Genomic DNA, 23,582 nt, shown 5'->3' on the forward strand with positions numbered 1-23,582 from the left:
GGCAACTTCCACAAGACTCTTAAACCTCTACAGGTTGGCAAGGGACTCTTCTCTCTTGTATGGCAAGAAAGGGCAGCTTCTTTGCCTTTCTGTCTTGCAGCTAACAGAAAATCTGTATTTACTTCGACTGTCTCTTCTCACTTATGCAGTTTCAGCTCTACAGATTTTGATAAGTACCCAGCTCCCTTCCAGAGCTTCATATGTCTTTTGCTTGTAGTAGTTACCCTTACGCTGTAGTGCCATTCTTTCAGCAGTGGAAATTCTTGTCACCTTTGTATCAGAGGACTTGTGGGTAACAGCAGCCTCAGCGACTTGAAGTAGTGATGTTTTAGTTCTTATATTAGCTGGTTTCACTTTTCACAGGGTTTGGTCTACTGGCTTGGGTAATTCTTGTCCAACTTCAGCCACTTCTACAACAATGTTCGGTATATAACAAGTAGCAAGTTTCTTAATGGATACGAAATTGGGTGCATTTGATTTTTTTCTGATTTTGAATTTCCCCTTCAAAAGGATAAGCGTTCCCACCTTTCGGTCAGCGTTAAGCTTCCAAGCCAATCGGGAAATACTGTTTAATGCGTGACCTCTTCTGTGTATAATATTGTGGGAAAGTAAAGTTCGGCTTCATTAGGTTTACCAGCAGCATTCTTCTCTTCGACAAGAGACACATGACCACTCGGCAGAAGGTTGCATCTAACAATGGGGAAAAGAGATGCTTTCTCTACATGTGGGAACTTCAACTTTGTTAATATACGCGCATGAAACATTTCCCTTGTTAAACTGACTTCCCATTTCTGCGAACAACTTCTACTCGCTTTTATGTGCACACAAGTATAAAATAAGCTTGTCAGTTACCGGCCAGGTATTCTTGATGATTTGGAGTATGGAGCTTCCCTTTACCGACTCCACAATCACAGCAGCGGGTTCTGCTTCCCGGCTTGGTTTCTTCTACTGCAACAGGCACTCTTGGGACCCACACCCCTCTGCTTCACGGGTGTCTCTGATCCAGACTCATTAAAGGAATCTTCCACAGCCTTGGGTGGATGCACAACTTCAGGGGACAGCTGGAAAGACTGCCCGTTTCTTCGAGCCTCTTCCAATGCTGCCACAGACAAACTGGGTTTGTGAGCACAGGACCAACTCGGAGCCTAAGGATGAAATCTGCTCTTCCTCGGCTCCAGCGTCCCTTCTGTGGTCACACTTCCTGGCGAACTGCCAGCCTTGTGCTCTGCTTGTTTGTTTTTGTTTATTTGTAGGGCGCACTGAACTCGGAGGTAACTGGGCTTCTTCTACTTCTGGTAATGGCAACCTTACAGCTCCTGCTCTAGCTTCTTTCTACTGCTCCTTCCTTCTGTAGCATTTTATGCCCCTCAAGTGGGTTAATTGGCTTCAGGCACAGGCCCTTAGGGCTAATTGCCTGACTTTGCCAAAAGCTATTAGGCATGCCTATACTTGGCTTCTGGATCCCTCCTCAGCCGTCTTCGTCGCAGTCCATTTTAGAGAAGTTTATTTTTATGACTTCTTTAAAATGGTAAAGGGCCATCAAAAGGGTGGGGTTACGGGGACAATCAAAGGCATCCTCAGTGTCTTCATGGCCTGATTTCCAACTTTTTCCTGGTCAGCAGTCTTTCTGGTCTGATTCCCCCACCACCACCCCCATGGGATCCTCCCACAGTGCACCACCCCCAGGGTCTGGATCATAGAGCGCCTGCCTTCCCCTGGCCACAAGGATTCCAGACCAGGTTCCTGCCGGGGGGGTGGGGGGCGGGTGGGGAGGAATCCTGTTGGATTCTCCACAGGTCCTCCTTTTAGCTAAAGCCGAGCTGGAAGCAAGTCCAGGCTGACCAATTGTAAGGATCTGCACCATTCAAACAGCCCATAGCTGTCCAATCAGAGTCAACTATTGGTTTCAAATCCGCCCCAGTAGCGGGCCTTCATGCTCCAGTGATGTGGACTGGAACTAGACCATACCAGCCACCTTCCTGGGGAAATGCGCACACTTTCCTGGGCAAGTGCATGACCTCGGAAATACTTTCCTGACCTGAGATGGTAGGAAGGTGTTCAAACTACAATGTAGCCAAAGAATACGTGAAAAACCTTGTGGCACTAGCCATGTTTAGTAGCCATATGCAGCGAACTCGAACGTGCACACCAAAAATAATGGAAAAACTAAAGATATAACTGCTGCCATCAGCTTGTATAAAGGTTACCAAAAATCCTTTATGTAAAAAGATAGGGTGATACAAATGTATCCCCATTGCACTGCATTGGAAGACTGTGCGCAATATAAAAAATACAAAAATTCAAATGGGAAACCTAGTTTCCTAGTACTGATAGTATGGAGGACTGATTCATTTCCCAATCCCAAGTTAGGGAAAGGTGGGAGAAGTGAAGCTGAAGACATCACTTCCCTTCAAAATAGTCAGGACAGGATCAGAAGCACAGAAAAAGAATCATTCCATAGGAAACTATGGGGGAAAGTTGGAAAAAGAAAATCTTTCCTAACACTGCCCATGTTTAAGATGGATTTGACTTCTCTGTTTGGTCAGCTCTGTTATCCTTGCCTCTAGGGCGAGTTATTGAGACATGCTCAACAGAGGGCAGTTAAAAAAAAGGCCTTAACTGCAACATTTGCCCTTTGTCAGACCACTTGACTAAGGTAGACCTCTTTTTTGTCTTTGGCCCCAAAGCGGGGCTTAATATTGGTACCACAAATGGCTAACTTGCAGCACTGTTTCTTTCACAGTACTCTTGATGGGTCTTACTTTGCAGTAGAGACTGTGCTACTGTTTATTAAAGGGTTAGTTAGCGCCTTTCTGCCCAAGCATTTGGTTGTTCCGTTTTGGGACCTTTTAGTTTAGTGTTTACATTCATAATAGTGCATACTTGCAAGTGTGTACTGGGACGAGTTCCTCCTGCTTCATAACAATTCGCTGACAGCCTCCTGAGTCTCCAGTTCTCCCTGAAAACTGATTCTGCAGGGGAACGTCACCAGGGCTTGTACTGGCTCAGGTTCACTTGGTTTGCTTTGGTCTCTGTCTTCTTGACTCACCAGCGTCTCGATCCCTCTCTCTCCCTGGGATCCGGTCTGGCTGCGGGTAAGCAGATGTCTTGTTCTTTTTTTTTTTTTTGCTGTGGTTTCGTCGGCGCTGCCCACCACGAAAGGGTTGTGGTCACGCCACCACTGGGATTTGGATTTCTGTCTCCTGTTTCTCACGAGTGTGAATGCTGGTCCAGCATTTCGGTCTCACGTTTCGCCACTTCTGAAAGTCGTGCACTCTGCAGCTCTCCTCAGGCTCCACCTCTCACAGGTGTCAGAGGACTTCCCTTGCTTGCGCTCTCTCTCTGGACTTCGCCTCTCCTCACTGGGTGATCATCCCTCTACTCGTTAGTTTTATGGAGCTCTCTCCTTAGAGAGACATATACTCTTTCTTGTTTGCAAATGTATATTTTAGTTTGTTTTTCTGCCAAGTCCCTGGCTTCTATAGTGTCCATCTGATGCCCCATACATGCCACAATGGGAAATGGTGTGTGGAGTTCCTCACCGGAACAGGAGTCCTTGTCCCCTAAGGGGGTGTCTCTCCCATTGAGGCCCCACTTGCCCATATTCCTATTGAGTGGGTTGAGAAGTGGCCTTGCCTACCTGGCCGCAAAGCGGGAGGTTCCCCTTTGGGAAGATGGGATGAATTCCTTCAATTTGTCACAGCCATTCTCAGAAGGTTAGGCAGCGACTTCTGCTTTGCAAACCATAATGCATGGATAGTCTGCCTCATCAACACACTAGAGTGGGGTCTATCTGTGCTTCAAAGCTTTCTGACGGATTTCCTTTACTCTTCTCTCCTTCCTCTGGTTACATTTGGGAGTCTTCCAAGGATGAAGAATTTGCGGAGGAATAATTTATCGATTAGAAATGTGCCCAAGTACTGTTCTTTCTGCCCGATGCAGTATTCCGCCTGGTTTATGGTGAAAGCATTGCGTCAGAATTCATCACCTGATTGTATTGCGCATACCAAACGCTCATAGTGCATATAAGTACTTTAGGTCTGGAAATGGCATTTTAGAATACTGTCAAATTCCACACAATAGTACCATTGTACATTGTGTTGAATTTGACAGTTTCGTAAAATGATTTCTGATGCTCGTCAATCTGCTTAGAATCACATGCTGTGCATATGTTCCGACATCCAGTGGTAACACGGAGTATTGCATCTTGTGTTTCGGGGACCGAAACGGGATGTCTGCATAGGCGTGTCTGTAACACTATCCCTATCGTGACGTGTGCAGTACCCAAAATCCCTCACGCGCCGAGGTCCCTCAGATTGTGTTTTTCCGCCCAGATACTGATCGCCCTATAGCGGAGCTCTTACTAGAGACATTGTTTATCTTTACTGAATTGTCGGTTTATTCCCTGTTAAGTCACTTCGCCCAATAAGAACATCTTTGACAAAGTCTACGGGGGAATAGTCTACGGCTGTGGATTTCGGCACCTAAGATCCGGCGGCCGGATTTTCCACGCGGTCAGGCCCTCTGGTCGACCTATACAGCAGGGAGAGTGGGGTCGGAGTGGCCATGTTGTTTATTGTCTTTCCTCCTTTCCCCTCTTTCCCCGTTGGTCTAGTCATCCTTACCTTTTGCTATGGAAAGGACTCCTTTTAGATTCTGCCCTAAGTGTAGGGTCAGATATCCTTGGAAGGACAAAGACAGGACGTGTAACGCCTGTCTCCCCCTAGAGCACGACGAGAAGCGGTGTGCGGCTTGCAAACTCCTTCGGCCCAAGACCCATAAGGAGCGCTGTGTAAAGCGGTGGGCCGTGTACGGTATGTCACGCGTGGAGCACCCCCCCCCCCCCCCCCCACTGCCACGCCAGCTGAAAGTGACGGGGGTACTTCGGATGACCAAACGTCCAATGCGGATGTTATAGACCTTGAGGTGGACACTTCTAGGTCCGCCATGCCCGTCCCCGACCCTTCCAGGCTCGACTCTGGTCTTGCTACAGGGACTACACCCGGCGACAGGGGCGTATAAGCGCATCGCACTAAGCCCACAACCCCTATGCCAATTTCGACGTCTTTGTCAAAAAAAAGCAAAAGCGCCAACGGGGCCGCCGAAAACTTCGCCGGTTCCTTCAGATCGGTCAGATCCAAAGCCTTCCCCTGTCCGGTCAAGTGGCACAGCGAGTAGATCGCTCGCTTTGACATCCGTGCGGAGCCTGCTAACGCAGGTTCGTATCCCGGCGGGGCCAAACTCAGCCTTTCATCCTCCCGAGGTCGATAAATGAGCAGCGCTCAGATACCTGAGGGTTCGTAGCGCTATATAAGTGCCAAATTTTTATTATTATTATTATCTGCAGCAGCGCATTGCGACTGGGCTTTTGAAACAGACCAAGGGCGCTACTCCAAAACCTACACGCTGTTAGGCAGAAACCTGTGCAGTTCCCTTAGGGACCACTGCAAAAGATTTAAGACTACAGGTGTTAGCAGTAAACCCACTTGGTAGCAGTCTGTACCACCCAGATTTACCTGGTAGCTGTGGCTGAGCAGTCAGACTTCCCTCAAGAAGAGTTAGGCAGTATGCAAAGTATACTCAATAGGCACTCGGATACAATAATACAAGCAAACACTGACCAGAGCTTTGGTATCAAAGTATATAATTATTTATTTATAAACACACAGTTGAAACACTCCAGCACTCTTATTGTAAAATATTCTAAACACAGTTACTATTATGATATATACACCCCTTTTTCCCTTATTAGAAAATCACAGTAAAACACCACTTATTTTCATGCAGAGGTGAGCGCTTAACTAGATTGCACTCTACTAAGGTTGTGGAAAAGGGAGGGAAAAAGACAGAATATGCAGGGTTACACCACTCTACGATTCAGGAACACTATTAGCAAGGCAGAGAGCAAAAAGTCACTGGTGAGCCAAAGTCCAAAGGCTGGGCCCACTCTTAGAGAGAGCAGAGCACAAATGCGCCCAAGATCACACAGTTACACTAGGCTTAGAGTCTTGCAGAGGGTTCAGAAAAGAGTTTAGAGAGGCTTAGAAAAGTTTAGCCAAGGTGTCCCAGGCTAACCCAGGTTCGAAAGCCGGGGGCTAAATCTACCCCGTACAGTCTGTTGCAAGGGAAGCCAGGCAGGACACGGTACCTTAAGTGGGAAGGATCCTCCAGCGGTGGCACTTGTTCCTGGTAGTGGTTGCAAGTTGCGTCGTCGTCCAGGGGAAGAGAAGATCTTGACGTGGAGGAAAGATGCAGGTCGTTGCACTACCAGGGCAGAAACCAGCCGCAGAGTTTTCCGGTAAAATGTGGTACCTTTATCTCACGGTTGTGGTAAAACGTGGTATCCCGGTTGCCGGGGTGCTTAGCACGGACAAGGCGGCCACGAGATACGTCGGGAAAGCTAAAAGACGGTGAAACTGGTTATCTCCACCAGTCAAAGGAAGAAGACTCCCCGGCGGGAGATCGCCTCTGTCGTTGGGAAAAGTGGTGAGACGGTCCAGCAGGGCTCCACCGGTCGTGGTGTCGTGGCAGGTCGGCTCAGCTTCTCCCTCGTCGGATTCTTAGGTCCTGTGGCGACTTCTGAAGTTCCAGTCCCCAAAGCCCTGCTTTTATGCAGCAAACCCCCATTCACTCAGCCTAGCTGTCACTCAAACATGCTAAGTGGTGAGCCGGCCGGCTCACCACTTGGGCCAATCAGGACGGAGTGCGACTTGAGTTGCCTAGACAACTCAGTCCAGGGTGCCTAAATTCCCCTCCACCCCTCCTAAGTACCCCAGACATAGTGGCACCACTTTGGAGGGCTTCTGTGGAGAAGCCCGCCAAAAAGTGGAACAAAGGGCTCGACTTGGGTTGGAGTCACAGAAGAGAGCACAAACGCCATCTTAGAATCAAGTTTTGGCAAAAAATACCAACCAGAGAATTAATATTAATTAAATAAACCGGCGGTATGTTTGAGGCTACCTTAAATAATTAAATAGAGATAGTAGCCTAAAACAATGGGAAATCCCATAGGAAAATATTCGCGGTTGAATATAAAAAGTAGTATCCACTGCCACTAGCCAAAACTCGATCAGGGGGGACGGAGACGTGCCCCCTCGACTAACAGACCCTGGGGAAATCGAATTGCCCCAGCCAGTATGTCCACAATATGATGGTTTGTACTGGTTCTGTTCAGAATTTAAGACTAGTAAAGTCAATGGTGACTTTACATGCCCTGGGAGACAGTAGTCAGTCCCAGGGTATGGAGTCTATACTGGGGGGTCACTATGACGCCCCTGTGTTACTGCACGGAGGGTGCTGTGTAACACACATCACAAAAACACATGAAACCCTATGGAGTAAAAGACCCCATAGCCCATTAAAACACATCTAGATTCAAAGAAACACACTCAAATCATGTCCAAGAGTGAGGGTAAAAGAGTCTCACTCTTGGCAGGAGAAAAAAATAAACCCCAAAAATCCAGCAAAGCTACTGGGGACTCACTACGTTAGGGAGAATTCTCTGTTTAGGCTGAATTTCCTAACGCACGCATCGAAGCTCGGGTGCCCGATGCTTTGGTGATTTCCAAGGCATCAGTAGGCCCGAAAACTATGGCGAGGCCTCTACCCGGAAAACCGACCGCTAGGCCTTCTAGTGCCGCGGACGGTATCTCTACTGCCGACAAATCAGGGCCGTTGTCTCATGACGATTCGGCGACCATCCAGAGTAGCATCGGAAGAATCACAGCGGCGGTGGGCCTTACTCCAGTTCCGCCTAAGGTTATGGCCCAGGCCGCGGAAAAGATTTCGGAGGTTTTGGTTCCTCTCAATGCCACAGTGCGGAGAACGTTGTTTCTCCTTGCATAGAACTGTTTGGGTCTTCTAAATGGACTACAGAAAAATTTGAGGGTTGTATGGATCGGCTGGAGCAGATTATTAGTTCTTCTGATCCAAATTCAAGAAGTTCAGTCTCAGGTTTTCCAACAAGAAGACGTGGTCCATATGGACACATATAGAGACATCTATAATGAAGAAGCAGCTTCTTTTCTCAAACTGAGGAAGATCAGCAGGATACAACGGAGAACTGTGAGGAAACCCAGCAGGAAGTTTAAATCCCTTGGACACAGCATGATCAGGACTCTGATATTTTGTGCCTAGACTCTCCTCCGTCCACCCCAGCTCGCCAGGCCTCCCCTGTTGATGACCAGATGGCTTTCAAATCCATGTTGAAGAAAGCAGCTGAATACTTAAAAATTGCCACTCAAGAGGTGGTACCTGAGCAGGATTTTGTGGAGGATATCATTAAGGAGAAACCTCGGAGTCAATCCATCCCCCTCCTTAACTCTGTTAAGAGACTGGTAGCTCCCTCATTGGTCTCACCTGCTCAGACACGGGCAGTGAACCCGAGATTCAAAAAATTATTTCGACCTTCTCCTTCCGACCCTGTGTATATCAAAGGGCACGCCATCCCAGACTCACTGGTAGGGACTACCACTCGAAAGAGGGCAGGGGTACCCCTTGCCACGGGAGAATCACCACCGGACAAGGAGTCTAAAAGGTTGTATGCCCTGGGCAAACGTGTCACATCAGCAGCTGCATACACCATTCAGGTTGCTAATAATACTACGCTATTAGCAAGCTACGCTGATGCCCAATGGAACTTGCTGCAGGAAGGCCTCCAGGAGGTTCCTGAACCCGCCAGGACAAAGCTTCTCGCCATTGTTTCGGAGGGAAGACTGGTTAACCAGAATGTCGTGAAGAACACCCTAGACACTGCAGAAACAGCAGGCAGGTCTCTTACACAAGGGACTCTTCTAAAAAGACACGTATGGCTGCGTACATCAGGATTGAGACCTGAGACTCAGGCCTCCCTCATTAATAAACCCATTGAGGAGACAAACCTCTTCGGGAAAGCAGTGGATGAAGCGTTAGAGACAGCCAAGAAGGAGCACGACACTATAAGGTCCTTGCACCAAATTACACAGTAACCCTCCTCCCAGAGGGGTAATGATTCTCGGCAGTCCTTTCGAGGGCACGCCCCTGCTGGTCAAAACAACTACGGCACGGGTAACTTCAACACAAATCAAACATTTGGAATCCCCACTTACTACCCCTCAAGGCGTCAAACACAGCAAAGGTAGAGGCAGAGGCCCCAATCCCAGAGGAGCCACAGCCTCTGGCCAGAAATGACCACCAAGTCCAGGTCCCCTCCTATGTCTCCCCGGTCGGGGGGCGATTAAAATCTTTCCTCAAGGCATGGGAGGGGATAACTTCTGACCAGTGGGTCTTAAAGGCGGTCATCCATAGTTATTGCGTGGAATTCGCCCGACCTCCACAATTCAGACCGCCGCGCTCACGGCGCCTTTCACCGGACCATCTGGAGATCCTGATCCAAGAGGTGGAAGCACTGCTGGGAAAGGACGCCATAGAAGTCATCCCTATTCTTCAGGTAAACAAGGGTATTTATTCAGTGTACTTCCTTGTACCCAAAAAGGATCTCGCCATGCGTCCTGTTCTAGATCTGCGCCCAGCTAACAAGTTTATAAAACCCCCAGACGTTTTGCATGGTAACACTGCAGGAGGTGATCCCTTTGCTGAAACAGGGGGACTTCATGGCAACATTGGACATGAAAGATGCATACTTTTATATTTCAATGTTGCCAGTGCACAGAAAATACCTAAGGTTCATGATCCAGGACAAATACTACCAATTCAAGGTACTCCCCTTCGGCATCGGCTCGGCGCCAAGGGTGTTTACCAAAGTCCTGGCAGTTGCAGCAGCACACCTGCGCAGACTATCAGTCCCAGTTTACCCTTACCTCGACGACTGGCTCATTACGGGGGACTCGTTCGACGCTTGTTTTCGAATACCCAAAAAACAGTAGGTCTCCTCTTCAGCCTGGGTTTTTCAATCAACGAAAAGAAATCCAGCTTAGTCCCCAGCCAAGTAAAACAATTTCTGGGAGCGCTAATTAAATTTCTGGGAGCGCTAATTCGGATGGAAGACTGTCTTGTCTTCCCCTCCAGCGAGTGGGTTCAGAACATGCTTTCACAGATCCCTCAATATGTAGCCAGTCGGAAGGTGACGGTACGCAAAGCAATTCGCTTGCTAGGAATTATGCCGTCATGCATATACTTGGTTCCCCACACGCGGCTGCGCATGCGTCCCATGCAAGAGTGGCTCAACAGCCAGTGGTATCAGGCCAGCGGACAATGGGAAGATCTGGTAGTTGTCTCGCCAGCCCTCGTTCTGTCCCTGCAGTGGTGGTCAAGAGAAAACCTCTTGAAGGGGAAGACCTTCACCACCCCTGCAGTGGAAGCCACTCTCACGACAGACTCATCTCTCAGGGGGTGGAGGGGCTCACCTGCTTCAGCAGACAGCACACGCAGTGTGGTCCCCTCAAGTAGCGTCCAATCATATAAACTTACTGGAGCTATTAGCGGTGTTCAAAGCATTTAAAGCCTTTCAGATGAAGCTCCAAGGGAAGACAGTGCTGATCCTCACCGACAGCAATGTATTACCTTAACAAACGGGGGCACTCGCTCTCCAGGGCTATCCAAGCTGTCCCAAAACATTTGGATATGGGCTCTCAAACACCAGATGTTTTTGTTGTCCCCACATGTTCCAGGGGAACTCAATCTTCTGGCAGACATACTCAGCAGAGATTTTCTTCTGCCAGAAGAATACGAATGGCGACTGAACGAAGACATTGTGCCCAACGTCTTCGCAGAATGGGGTTTCCCAGAGATCGACCTGTTCGCTACTCAGAACGCCCAATGCCAAGATTACGCCTCCAGGTACCCCCAGAACCAATCCAAGGGGGAACGGTTCTGGATAACTTGGTTGGGGAAATTTGTCTACGCTCCCCCCCCCCCCCCCCCCCCCCCCGACTCCCCTTCTCAACAAGATAGTGCACAACATGCACCAGGAACCAGTTAGCAGGATACTGGTGGCCCCCATGTGAGCCCGCCAACCCTGGTTCACTCACCTGATGGAAATGTCCCTCTCCCCACCAGTCAAGCTTCCCTGCCTGTACAACATGCTGTCTCAGGACAGGGGGGAGACCCTACACCCATGCCCACAGACTCTGAACTTGGCGGCCTGGCTCCTGAGATCATAGAGTTTGGACCCCTGCAACTCCCTCAAAGGTGCATCGACATAATCAGGGAAGCGAGGAAACCTAATACACGTTATTGCTATGCCAGTAAATGGAAACGTTTTGTCATCTGGTGCAATTCCAAGGGCGTCAATACCATCGATTGCTCACCCTCTCACATTGTGTTGTATCTATCCCACCTGTTGGACTCTGGGTTAGTCTTCAATTCCCTAAAGGTTCATCTGGCTGCTCTGTCAGCCTACACGACACCACATCACAACAAAAGGTATTGGGGTGGAAAATACCAGTGATTAAAGCGTTTATGGAAGGGGTTAAGAGGATTTATCCTCCCATCTCTCACCCAGCCCCTGGATGGGATCTGAATGTAGTTTTGACCAGGCTCATGGGAGCTCCCTTTGAACCTATGCATAAAGCAAGTCTGAAAGACCTGACTTAGAAGACATCCTTCTTAGTGGCTATCACTTCTATCAGAAGGGTTGGCGAACTACAGGCTCTTGCTGATTTAAACCCCTTTCTCACAGTCCACAAAGATAAGGTAGTTCTGCGCACACACCCCAGGTTTGCGCCTAAATCCATCTCGAAGTTCCATGTGAACCAATCAATCGAACTACCCACTTTCTTCCAGAACCCTACTAACATGGCCGAAAGAAGCCTTCACACACTAGACATGCGCAAGGCAGTTATTTTTTACCTAGAAAGAACTAAACCACTAAGGGAAGACTAAACAATTCTTCGTTTCAGTGGCAGCTGGTAGAGAAGGGGACCTTTTCTCTAAATCAGCTTTCTCATGGTGGATTGCCAAATGCATCACACTATGTTTCTCTCTTGCTAAGAGAGAACTGCCCTTCAAGCCTAGAGCACACTCTACTCGAGGCACTGAGGCATCCATAGCATTCATTGCAAATGTTCCTCTTGAGTCCATTTGAAAAGCGGCAACCTGGAGTTCTGTACACACCTTTACAAAACACTATTGCCTAGACACTCATTGTAGGCGCCTGGATACCCACGGGCTTTGGCGCCTTATAAATCTGAATAACATAACATAACGTAGGTCTGATTCTCAGGTGGGACAAGCAGTACTAAGACATTTTTTCTCTACTGTTCCTTCTCACAACCCACCTCCAACTCCGGTTACTGCTCGCTAGTCTATGCGTAGCATGTGATTCTAAGCAGATTAACAAGCATCAGAAGACATGCATTAATTACCGTAATAGCATTTCTGATGATTGTATCTGCTTAGATTCACATGCGCCCTCCCTGCTCGGGGTGGAAGGGACATAGACATCTTACTACTTTAGCTCTTTACGTACTCACTCACTATAGCCTTGGGCTCCCTCATGGCAGAAAAAATACAATCGGAGGGACCTCGGCGCGTGAGGGATTTTGGGTACTACCCACGTCACGATAGGGATAGTGTTAGACACGCCTATGCCGACGTCCCCTTTCGGTCCCCGATAGACGAGATGCAATACTCCACGGTTACCACTGGATATCGGATCATATGCACAGCATGTGAATCTAAGCAGATACAATCCTCAGACATGCTATTACGGTAAGTAATGCATGTCATTTCCCAAACCGCTTCATGTTCAGCTGTCATCTATCCCCTGCAATCCACCCACTGGAACCAGGGGACAACACCTGCTCCCGTTAATACCATAGAAGGGAAGCGGGCGGATCCCCCTGCAACCCACGCTCCCCTTGTACTGTATAACATATAAGCCATATAATCACAGGAAGGTGCCTGTGGTCCCAATTATATCGGGATACGATCATTTCGTATAGCAGATGTGCACAATAATCGGCTATACAATGAAATGTTTTCGATGAGAACTCCCTCTGATCATCTTTTTGCTGTAACGGTTCTACCATTCTTAACTTGTGGGGCTGCAGGAAAATGGGTGAAGCTCTGGTTGGATGGTTTACGTCGATCTGGATATGTACCAATGCAAGACACGAAATCGAAGCAGACTGCTGCGTGACACCACTTGTAAGAACATTTTCCAGTCTGCACATTAAAAGATTGGTAAGCTTAGCTTGAAGGAATACTGTATCCATCAAAAAGAAAATTCACAAAGTGAAGTAATTTGTTTTACAGTAACTACCTTGGTCCCCATTGTTGAACATCCTTTGTATGATTGATCAAAAAGCTAACATTCGAGCCCTTTTGCAGCTTTGAAGGCAGATGTTTCTTTGATGGAGCATTTAGTGTAATTGGATCTTCACATGTATTTTCATCAATGCAAGCAGAGGCTACAGAATGTTCCAATCTAGTTGGTTGTTTCTGCAACCCCCTTCCACAGTTGTTGAACTCTTTATATTTTTTTAGCACTGCAGTGTTACCAACCTACTTGCTTTGTGTTTTTTCAGGTCTGTGTGGCAGAATGCCATCTTAAATGTGTCAAAAATGTACATGTACTTTGATGATTTCTAAAGTGCTCTATCATCGCTTTCTGCTTGAAGGTCCCAGGAAGCTTAAACAAATTTTCCGACAAATATAATTTCTTTCTATGACCATAAAATGTGGCATGCCCTTCCGCTTAACCTACTTGCAACACAAGATAAAGGGATGGGCTTAAACCTAGTTGTTAACTAAGGGTTCTGTTCTTTAGTGCTAGCTTCCGGTTGCCACGATGACCCATAGTGCCAAGAAACCACTTAAGGTGGCATGGTGCTTTGCCAAGTCTGTTTACAAAAGAAGTTTCCACAGCAGGCATGTCCTCCGTCTCCCTCACCCTTAGGCAAGGTTTTACTTTATATAGCCTCACTAAGTCATTACATGATTGAGTTCATCCTCGTTATTCATATGTAATGTTTGGTGCATGAAAGTTGTTTTCAAGTACTTTTAGTCACATAAACATGCTATAACTTAAATGGTGTGTGCAAGTGTGTTTGGTGTTATTGGTGCAACATATTAATGGAGATGGAGACGTCGTTTTTCCTTTCCTTTGCTGTGCTTAAGGGAGGAATTATCCATGGGCAATAGCAGCACATGCTTCAAAAACCACACACAGTGTGCGCCAGTGTGTTTGGCGGAAGCAACAGAGACTGGAAACCTTCAGAGCTATGTGGCTAAGTAAGCCAAGAGTCGAAACTTCTGTATAACTGCATATTCAAGGGATCTATGTTGAGTAACGGGCGGGTAAATGGACTGAGCTTTCTTACAACTCACGTTTTACTCTTCTGGGACATTCAGACACTGAATTGGAGGAATTTGAACCAAACCGATCGCACTGTGACCTTCAGAGTTCGCTTTCTAGGGTCTGAAGTTGGTGGCAGTCTTGGTTGAAAAAGACCCCCTTGAATTAAAGGAAAGCTCTGAGAGCCTTTAAACGTTCACTTTACATATTGAAACTATGTATATGGAGTGCAGCAAATACAGCACCTGCCCCAATCTCAAAACAATTAAGCATGCGTCTTCACGGAAATATGGACTGTGAATTGCCTCTTTGTGCCTCCCCAAAAAGACCAAGAATCCCAGAGGTGAAAGTGAAAACATGGAAAAAGGGCAGACCAGATCAAGCCACGGAAACAAAACCTCCAATAACAGTCTTTTTAAATACACTGGAAACACCTGCACAAGTGGACATTTTAATGGTGGCAGTTGCCTCTGATACTGGAGTTCTGTCAACTCTCATTGACAATAACCGGTCACTTTTAAAAATGTGCCTGGGTCTTCGGTGGGACTCACTGGGAATTAGAGAAAAACTTGAAGTTTACACAGACGCCCCAGTCAACCAAACTGGTATAAACCTTTCTGCCTCTCCGGACTTGATAAGATACGCCTCAACATCTAATACCTTGGAAACACATACCAGTGATAGCGATTGTCGAAGTGAGCTTGAATGCACCAACGATCGGAGTATCTGTAGTGATGAAGATAATACAGTGATTGCATTCAAACTCGATGCAATTGCTTAGAGTATAGCCTGCGGGACAAGGGCACAGGGGTTGCCGTCCCACTCCTCCCTCCACTGCCTTGGCCCAAGAGAGCCTCCATACCGGCTCAGACTTTGGCCACGCCCCCTTCAGGCACAGCATCGCCCCTCCAGGGTGAAGCCCGCGGGACAAGGGCACAGGGGGTGCCGTCCCACTCCTCCCTCCACTGCCTTGGCCCAAGAGAGCCTCCATACCGGCTCAGACTTTGGTCACGCCCCCTTCAGGCACAGCATCGGCCCTCCAGGGTGAAGCCTGCGGGACAAGGGCATGGGGTGTTGGTGTCCGGCAGGTGTGTTTGCGGCATCGCAGGGTGTTCCCCGAGGTGCTGCTGGGCTGGATGATCATCCATCAACCTCTGTGTAGCAAGGTGAGAGTGAGCAGAAAAGGGGATTGGTGTGGAGGTCACTGTGGTCTATTGAGGCGGGCGACTGTTCTTCAGAAGGGCCCTGGCTGCATGTAACTTTGGAATATCAATGAAAAGCAGTAAAACCCAACAATGGAGTCCCCACTTCCCGCACAGTTTCCCCCACTTTTTCTTTCCAAGTCTTCCCTCCTATCGCGCTTACAAGTCAATCTAGAGCCCTAGCCCAAAACCAAATGCAAGATCCTGGTGGTGCGACGTAAGTGGTGGGGCACCCACTGCATCCTACAATGAATCCCATTGCCTAGGACGAGAGGCGGAACTCTTGGGTGAAGAAGCCCGCCACTCTCTGGGGTCTAGCCATGCTGCTCTGGGAAAAGTGCCAACTTCTTCGAATGTATGCCACCATGGGATACTGTTCGACACTCAGCTGAAGACCTCGGGAGGGCAGTCTGACCCCTGCCCTGGAGAGGTTGTCCTGGACGCCACTAAAAGGACTTCCCTATGTATGGATATTGGTGTTGACAAAAGCAAAGGAAACATCGGAATTGAACTACGCCCCCCACCCTCCCCTGTACTAGTCGGTATCCCAGCACCCCTTAAATTGCCTGTTGTGTCTACCCTGCATTCGCCATTTGACTCCCCATGTCAGGGCCAAGCGAAGTCGCTGGCAGCAGCGATGGGGAATCCTCTCCCACATAACCCTGTCGGCTGTACTTTGTTACCTGGTTCCATCTTGGGTCCACTGGTCCAGCCCTTGTTCCTGCATCAAGCACGGTCTCCCGTGTTGACAAACTTATGTGTACCAAAGCCCCAAGTCCCACGATTTCAGCGGATACGGCGACCTGTGCCGCCACCGCGATTCCCACTTCTAGCACCTTTGTCACCGTGGGTTCTTCCAGCAGCACCTGGATTGAGTACCTCCCTTCCACAAGTCCTGGGGCCAGCTCCTTCCTACACTTAATCCCTCTTAGAACTCCCAACCCAATTGAAAATATGGCCGCCTATGGCTCCAACTCGACCACTAGCAGGCCAATTGAGGGTGCATGCTCTACCAAGGGGTGCAAGTGCGACCAGGTGCTTGTTGAGCTGATAGCTGTGAGGAAACTGCTCATGGTCCTAGCAGAAAACGAGGGGAGGTGAAAGGGCACAGGGGGAGCCTCTAATTGCCTTTCATGGGGTTAAGGGGTCTGACAACTTACCCCTGGAGTGCGCTATGGATTTGGACTGTGCAAAATCAGTAACACCCAAAGAACATGCTGCTTCCACAGTAGAGTATCCAGGAAACCGCCTTGCCTTAATGCCCCCTCGAGAATCCAAAATTAAGCCTCAAGAGTGATGTAAAGTGTCCAACCCGAAGTCAACGTCCTCCCCAACTGTCGGGCAACCACCATGTCCTGCAAAAGGCCCAAGCGTGAAATGCCCCCGAGTATACAGCCCTTACCACAGGGAGAGCACATCCGAGCACTATGTTAACGGTGGGGCTGGACCCTCCATAGTTTACCTACATGGTGTACTACAATTGGCAGAGAGCAAGAAGGAACCAAGGGATGCCCTACTGAACAAATGCTTGCACTAGTTGCGGACCACGAAAGGATGAGCTTTTGCATCAAGAGAATCTATGGTGGGATGCTCTAGAATTCGAAACGATAGCTTTAGCCCCTATGACTGTTAAACTGGCTTCCTGGGACTGGAGAGTGGCTAAGGGGGGTCTTGGGAAGCTCCGGTTGGGATGGTCGTCTCGTCAAGGGTGGGTTCTCAAACAGCCAGTATCCCCAGCAAGGTCCCGATGGTCGGTTTGAAGTCACTGAAGTCACCCCATCTAACACACCCCTAACTGGTACAAACCTTATCCCCCTAGGATGATAACTGGTGTTTAATGTAGATGGACCCTCCTGACTTGGCACATTTCTGAATGGGGCTGGTTTTTTGCCCATTTTTGTTTTTCCTCCTCTTAGTTCTTTCACCCAAGGCATGTTGGGGATGTAATAGGATTGTTATTTTAGTCTCTGTACTAGGATGCACTTTGATGGTCTAATAAAGTTTGTATGCGTGTGAAAATGTGGAAAAAGGGGAGACCGGATCAGGCCTCGGAAACGCAACCTGCAATAACAGCCTTTTTTAAATACACTGCAAACACATGCACAAGTGGACAGTGTATTGGTGAAAGTCGCCTCCGAAACTGAAGGTCTGTCGGCGATCATTGACAATAACTTTTTTTTTAAATGTGCCTGGGTCTTCGCAGGGACTCACTGGGAATTGGAGAAAAACCTGAAGTTTACACAGATGGCCCAGTCAACCAAACTTGTATAAACCTTTCTGCCTCTCCAGACTTGATAAGGTACGCCTCAACATCTGATACCTTGTAAACAACTACCAGTGATAGCGATTGTCGAAGTGAGCTTGAATGCACCAATGATTGGATCATCTGTAGTGATGAAGATAATACAGTGATTACGTCCAAACGCATCACAATTGCTTCTAGTATAGAGGCTTTGATGATCTTATGCTCTAGCATTGCCCAGGAGCAAAAAGATTTTAAACAAATCATTGTAAAGGTAGTAGATGTAATCTTGGAATCTTGGCAAATTCTGTTCATTTGCAAACGGGATCTTTTAACGCCGAAACAACATCACTCCAACCAGAAATTGAAGAATATATACCCCAAACACGTCATAACAGGAAACCTCCCAGTCAGCCTGATATACAGGAAGTTGACTCTATTGATGTCCATGCACCAGAAGATGCCGAATGGGTTTATAAGGCGCACACTCCCATTACAAAAAAAAAAATGGACTTTTGGCACATCTCGTAAGGGGGAAACAGAAATACAAATTGCAGAAAAACAAGGAAAAGGTCAAAGACTGCATAATGGAAGATTGATTCGGGACATCAGTATGTGCTTCCCTTTGTAAGCCCTCAAAACAAACCATTGCACCCAAGACCATTGTTACACATACCTCAAACGATGCAAAGCCCACTGCATGGTCATTGGGGCTTGAGGCGCCGGAATTATATGGAAATGAAGCTTTACATTTGGCCAAATCTGATAACTCTGTACATAACAAAATAACAGTGGGGGAAAAGAAAGTGGCAAACTTGAATGCAGAATTAGAACAGACTTTTACTATGGGGGTCATGTGTAATAAAGAATCCCAGAGAGTAGGCCAAACAAAGGAAAATGAAGCGTCCACAATGATGCCTAGAAAGGCCCTCTTTACTGACGAAAACAGAAGCCTATCAGGGAAATGGGCAAAAGTAGAGGAAATCCGGCTGACAGATCGTAGCCCTTTTCTAAATACGAAGATAATTATGGCGTTTTCTTTTTTTTTTTCTACTCCCAGATTAACCAATTTAACACGATCAAATAATCTGATATTATTCGCATTGACTTTCCAAAGTACGATAGTTTTACTAACTTGGGGACTGTTGAATTTGTTTCCCCTTTAATGGTGGCATTACTGCAGCAAAGAGCTTCTGAACTGGATTCCTTTGATTTTAGGCTGACAGTATTGTAGGAAACGGCCAGTAGCATGGCATCCAAATGAAGAAACGCAAAAATTCCATCAAGCACCGACCATGCCATTTTCCTGCACATGGAACCATGGATCAGAACATGAATCTTTTTATTTGCTTGCATTGTTGATCTATTGGCTCATTGTGCAGGGAAAAACTTGGCTGAAAATGGATTTCTGAAGAAGTCTGTCCTAACATTTGACAAAATGCAAAAACGTTTGCCATGGCATAGAAATCCTGGAATACTACAGGTCACAGTTCATTTTTGCCCAAGCAAGAGGGTTTTTACTGCTTGATTTCATTTGTCATGTTCCTATTACAGGAAACTTGGCTCATGGATAACTTTAGTATTGATGGATATTCCACACTATGTAGCCCAGCCACAAATCCTAGTGGCGGCCTGGGAATAGGTGCTCGAGCAAACATGCTAGATTTAATTTACTCTGAGCTGATCTCCGGTGACCTAAATGTGCATGAGTTACACCTTGATCTATACCCAGACATTGATATGGAAGCTAGACAGTCCTACAAAATTGTGTAGAAAGGGTGTCGTTGATCATGGTTGGCTGAATTTATATAAATGAAAATGACCTGATTTGTCTAAATAAGGAAAATTCTACTTTCCCGGAGACAAATTATACCTGGGCAAATGGTCACTCTAAATCATACTTGGACTATGTTATTGTAAATTGGCTACTGGTTGTGGCCCATTAAGTATAATACACAATGGCCTTAGCGATCATGCCATTCTCTTTTGGACTACCACAATGACTCACAGGCACATGATTTCTTATATTCCCACTGTGCTAAAATTCAATAACCCCAAATACCGAGTCATTTGGTCTCCCAAAAAGACGATACAGGTTAGTAACATGACTATGAAAAACCAAGGCTACCTTGAACCTTGGCTGGCCTCGCATGAATGGAACATTGAGTTGATGGCTAACAACCTTGCGAAATATATTGATGCTCAGAGACAAAAGTCCACTTGTGGGCATAAGAAGACTAAGCATGCCAGATTCGATCCAGCTATTATGCTTAGGAAGAAGTGCCTTCGGGAGCATAGGGCGAAGCTTAGAAAATCTGAGCACTTGACATTTAGTTTAATGAAAAAAAGGCCAGGCTCACCCAACTAACTACCCGCTATAAAAATTGGCTGGCCTAGCACAGGTACTCCCTGGACAGTGCAAATTGGTTTATTTTATTTAAAACTCTAAACACCAACGGCAGTAAAATAAAATTATTTTCTCGGTTCAGGGAGCACCAAGCAGGCTCGACCTCTTTAGCATTAAATGCCGTTTCAGAACATCAATGGGTGGCCCATGTTGCACAACTGTACATGGTTCCCGATTGGAAAAAACATCCCAACCACCACAGATAGCTTACGAATGGGAAAATAAATTCTTTGGTCCTGATTTTGAAGTGAAAGATATGGTGACATTAATCAGTAAATTAAAGCTGTCTTGTGCCCCTGGCCCTGACGGCATAGCAAACATCTCCTTAAAAATAGAATCTGGAATTAAGGGCAGATTGAGTATACAGGAGAACTGCCAGACAGTTGGAAGAGATCTATATTAGTGCCAGTGCACATAAAGGGACATAGGAACTACCCCCTGAACTACTGACTTTTGGCAATGAGGGATTCAAGACAAAATCTCTTCTCCACCGTGTTGCTTAAGAGATTAAGCGAGTGGGGGTATGACCAGGGCCATTTAAAAACATATCAAACAGGCTTTCGAAAGGCCCACTGCACAATGGACAACATATGTGCTATACAGAGTCTGATAGAAACAAAGCGAGGATCTTGCCCTAATGTTTACTGTTGTCTGGTGACCTAGTGTCACGAGAACTGCTGTGGACCAAGCTTCAGAAAAAAGGCATAGATCTGCATCTATTATATTTCATCAAATGCCTTTACTCAAACACGTCTGTAACTGTTAGTCTAAATCGGGAGAGGGAGCGGAGTTCGTCCATCGACGCAAACACAGGGTTAAAGCAAGGGTGCATTTTAGCCCCATTGCTATTTAATCTATATATCTCTTATATGGACCTCTCACTCAAAAGAGCTAGAAATTTCCCACCTAAAATCTACGGCGTAGATATATTATGGTTAGGCTACGCCGATGATGGTGTTATTTGATCAGACCCCTCTGGACCTTCAGCAGACTTTAGATGCCCTGGCCTTCTTTGCCCATGAGAACGGTATGAAGATAAACACAAAAAAAGACTAAAATCATGTGCTTGGGGCAGGGGTTCGCTGCCAACGAAACCGCCTTTTACCTGGAATTTGGACAAAGATCATCTTGAGGTTGTCAAAAGCTGTATATACCGTGGCTTCCCACTAAGGATTAATCCGGCTATTCCATTCTATGGGAACATCATGTCTAGTTAGATGTGGAGAAAATTACTTGCCATCAAACAATGTTAGCCATGCCGGGAGCAATGTTATGTTGGGTCCCTGGCCAATAATGACTCTGTCATCTCTAGATGAACTGTTAACTTCTTTACTAAGTTCCAAGTACATCAAGTCAGGTAAGTAATGGGGATAACATCCACCGGTATCCTCTCTGTGATCATATACTCCCAACTGACAACCTTAGAACCCACTCATGAAACAACATTCTCTGCTCTACCTTCTACATCAATCAAGCACATCATTCCACTCATATACAAAACTAACATTATTCCAACAATTTTGTATGGCCTTCAGGCACTTTCAAAATAAGCACATTACCTGGCTGGATACGCTGAAGGGCAAAATATTGCGGTCTGCATTGAATTTACCCAGCTCAGTGCCAGTTGAGGCACTCTGCGTGGAGTTTGGCACTTGCTCTCTTGCCAACCTTTGGCTAGTCCAACGTACACTGCAATTTGTGGGTACGCAACATCAGAAAAGACCAGCTTTATGCTTGACTTGGAGGAAACTGCTATGGTGATGTCTGACCTGGGCATAACTTTGACTCTGGCATTTGACACACTGAACATCGAGCAGATGCTAAAGAATAAATCGAGAGAAAGGGATAAAAAATAGATATCCTTGCTATAAAGAAAAGATAAAAGGTCTATTCAACGCAGAGCTTTTAGTTAAATGCTTTGCCCACATATCTTAAGAAGTACTGCGATTAATCATTGAAGAGATTTATATTATATTTACGCTTCAATATCTTGCCTACCTTGGAGTATCATGGAACATGCAGAGGCTTACCACACGATTCGCAATTGTCGACTCTGCCAGTTATAAATCGAAACCGCCCGTCATAGCTTAACTAACTGCAACAGACTAAAATCTTTTTATCTCAAGAGCTATGGTAAGCTAGTTACTATAGAAAGGATTGAGACTGATCAATTCTGGAACTGTCTCTATGGAGAAGTCTATTCTCATCACTGCTGCAGCGTATTTTAATTTAAAAAGGGCATCAACAATTTTAGAAAAATCACATTCCCTGTTTTTTTATCTGTGGTGGTGCATATTATATGAAAGACTGTACTGATGATTTTAGGAAACTGAAAAACCTCACATTTTTTGTTTCATCTGTTTATAATTTTGTTTACATTTATGGTAATCATATTGTATGCATGTTATATTTGTAGAAAGCTGTATAGGTAGTGCTTAAGGTTTTTATAAACCAAAAGCACAATAAAAATGAGTTAAGTTTCATTTTCCAGTTAATGCAATGTTATATTTTGCCTTATTAAATGTCAATTACAGAGTACAAAATCATACAATTGGTCACTAGCAGCCAAATTCTCCTGTACTTTAGGGGTGTTTGTAGCGAGCCTTTTGATTTTGCCTCATGTATGCTTTGCTACATTCTTTGTATTAATTTTTGTTGAGGTTTAATTTTGTGTCCGACATGCAATTCATTATATTGTATAAGAAAACTGCATCATTAAACATGTTTTCAGCTACTGATTTGTTTCATTTTTAGGTATATGATGATGGGAAGTATGTGTACGTAGTAACGGAACTCATGAAAGGAGGAGAACTTCTCGACAAAATTCTCAGGCAAAAGTTTTTCTCAGAGCGAGAAGCCAGTGCTGTGCTTCACACAATAACAAAAACTGTACAATATCTGCATGCACAAGGGGTAAGTGTCTTTGGTGGAGAGAATATTTACAAAAGTACTCGTTTTGCTAATTTACTTTACTCAACATTTTAAAAGTCAAATGTTTAACAGTAATAATATCTTGAATATTGCAACAGATATTCTGGCTCTCAACTTGCATCAAACTCTGTAGCCAGTTAAGGGGATCCCCTCACAACCACACTCACACATGTATTGTTTATTTCGCCTGAATAAATTGCAGATTTGTTTTTGAACTTGAAACTAAATTGTGCAGTTTGATTGTGATGAGATTAAGATCTTGCATTAGAACAATTTGTGTGTACTGCTGTCCTTGACAAAATCAGTTTGCTGAACGATTTTGAAACATCAAATTAATCATACTTTAACAGTCCCAGAGTAAAGTTAGTGACAAAGGTCTTCTTTGAAAATTGTACTTTAGGTGTACATTCTGTGCTCATAAAGAGTGATGTATGCAGGAGGATATTTTGGGAGAAAAGTGACATTGCAAGACCAAGGTTTTTCTTTCATCACTAAACATTGATGTGCAGCCCTTCTAGATTTTGCATTCTTTCCTGTTCTGACTAATACTGCAGTTACCTTCAT

General features: G+C 46.0%; 1 protein-coding gene across 3 annotated transcripts in view; it reads left to right on the top strand.

The window, feature by feature from the left end:
• RPS6KA3 (ribosomal protein S6 kinase A3) overlaps positions 1–23,582 on the top strand; it is a 1,283,345-nt gene that overhangs the window by 940,075 nt on the left and 319,688 nt on the right. For all 3 annotated transcript variants that reach the window (XM_069637077.1, XM_069637076.1, XM_069637078.1), the window contains exon 17: positions 22,842–23,000. In XM_069637077.1, coding sequence (XP_069493178.1) covers positions 22,842–23,000 — 159 coding nt within the window. The remainder of the gene's footprint in view (positions 1–22,841; positions 23,001–23,582) is intronic.

This window comes from Ambystoma mexicanum, chromosome 7p (genome assembly GCF_040938575.1).
Source record: "Ambystoma mexicanum isolate Mex_15411 chromosome 7p, UKY_AmexF1_1, whole genome shotgun sequence".
Classification (NCBI taxonomy): Eukaryota; Metazoa; Chordata; class Amphibia; order Caudata; family Ambystomatidae; genus Ambystoma; species Ambystoma mexicanum.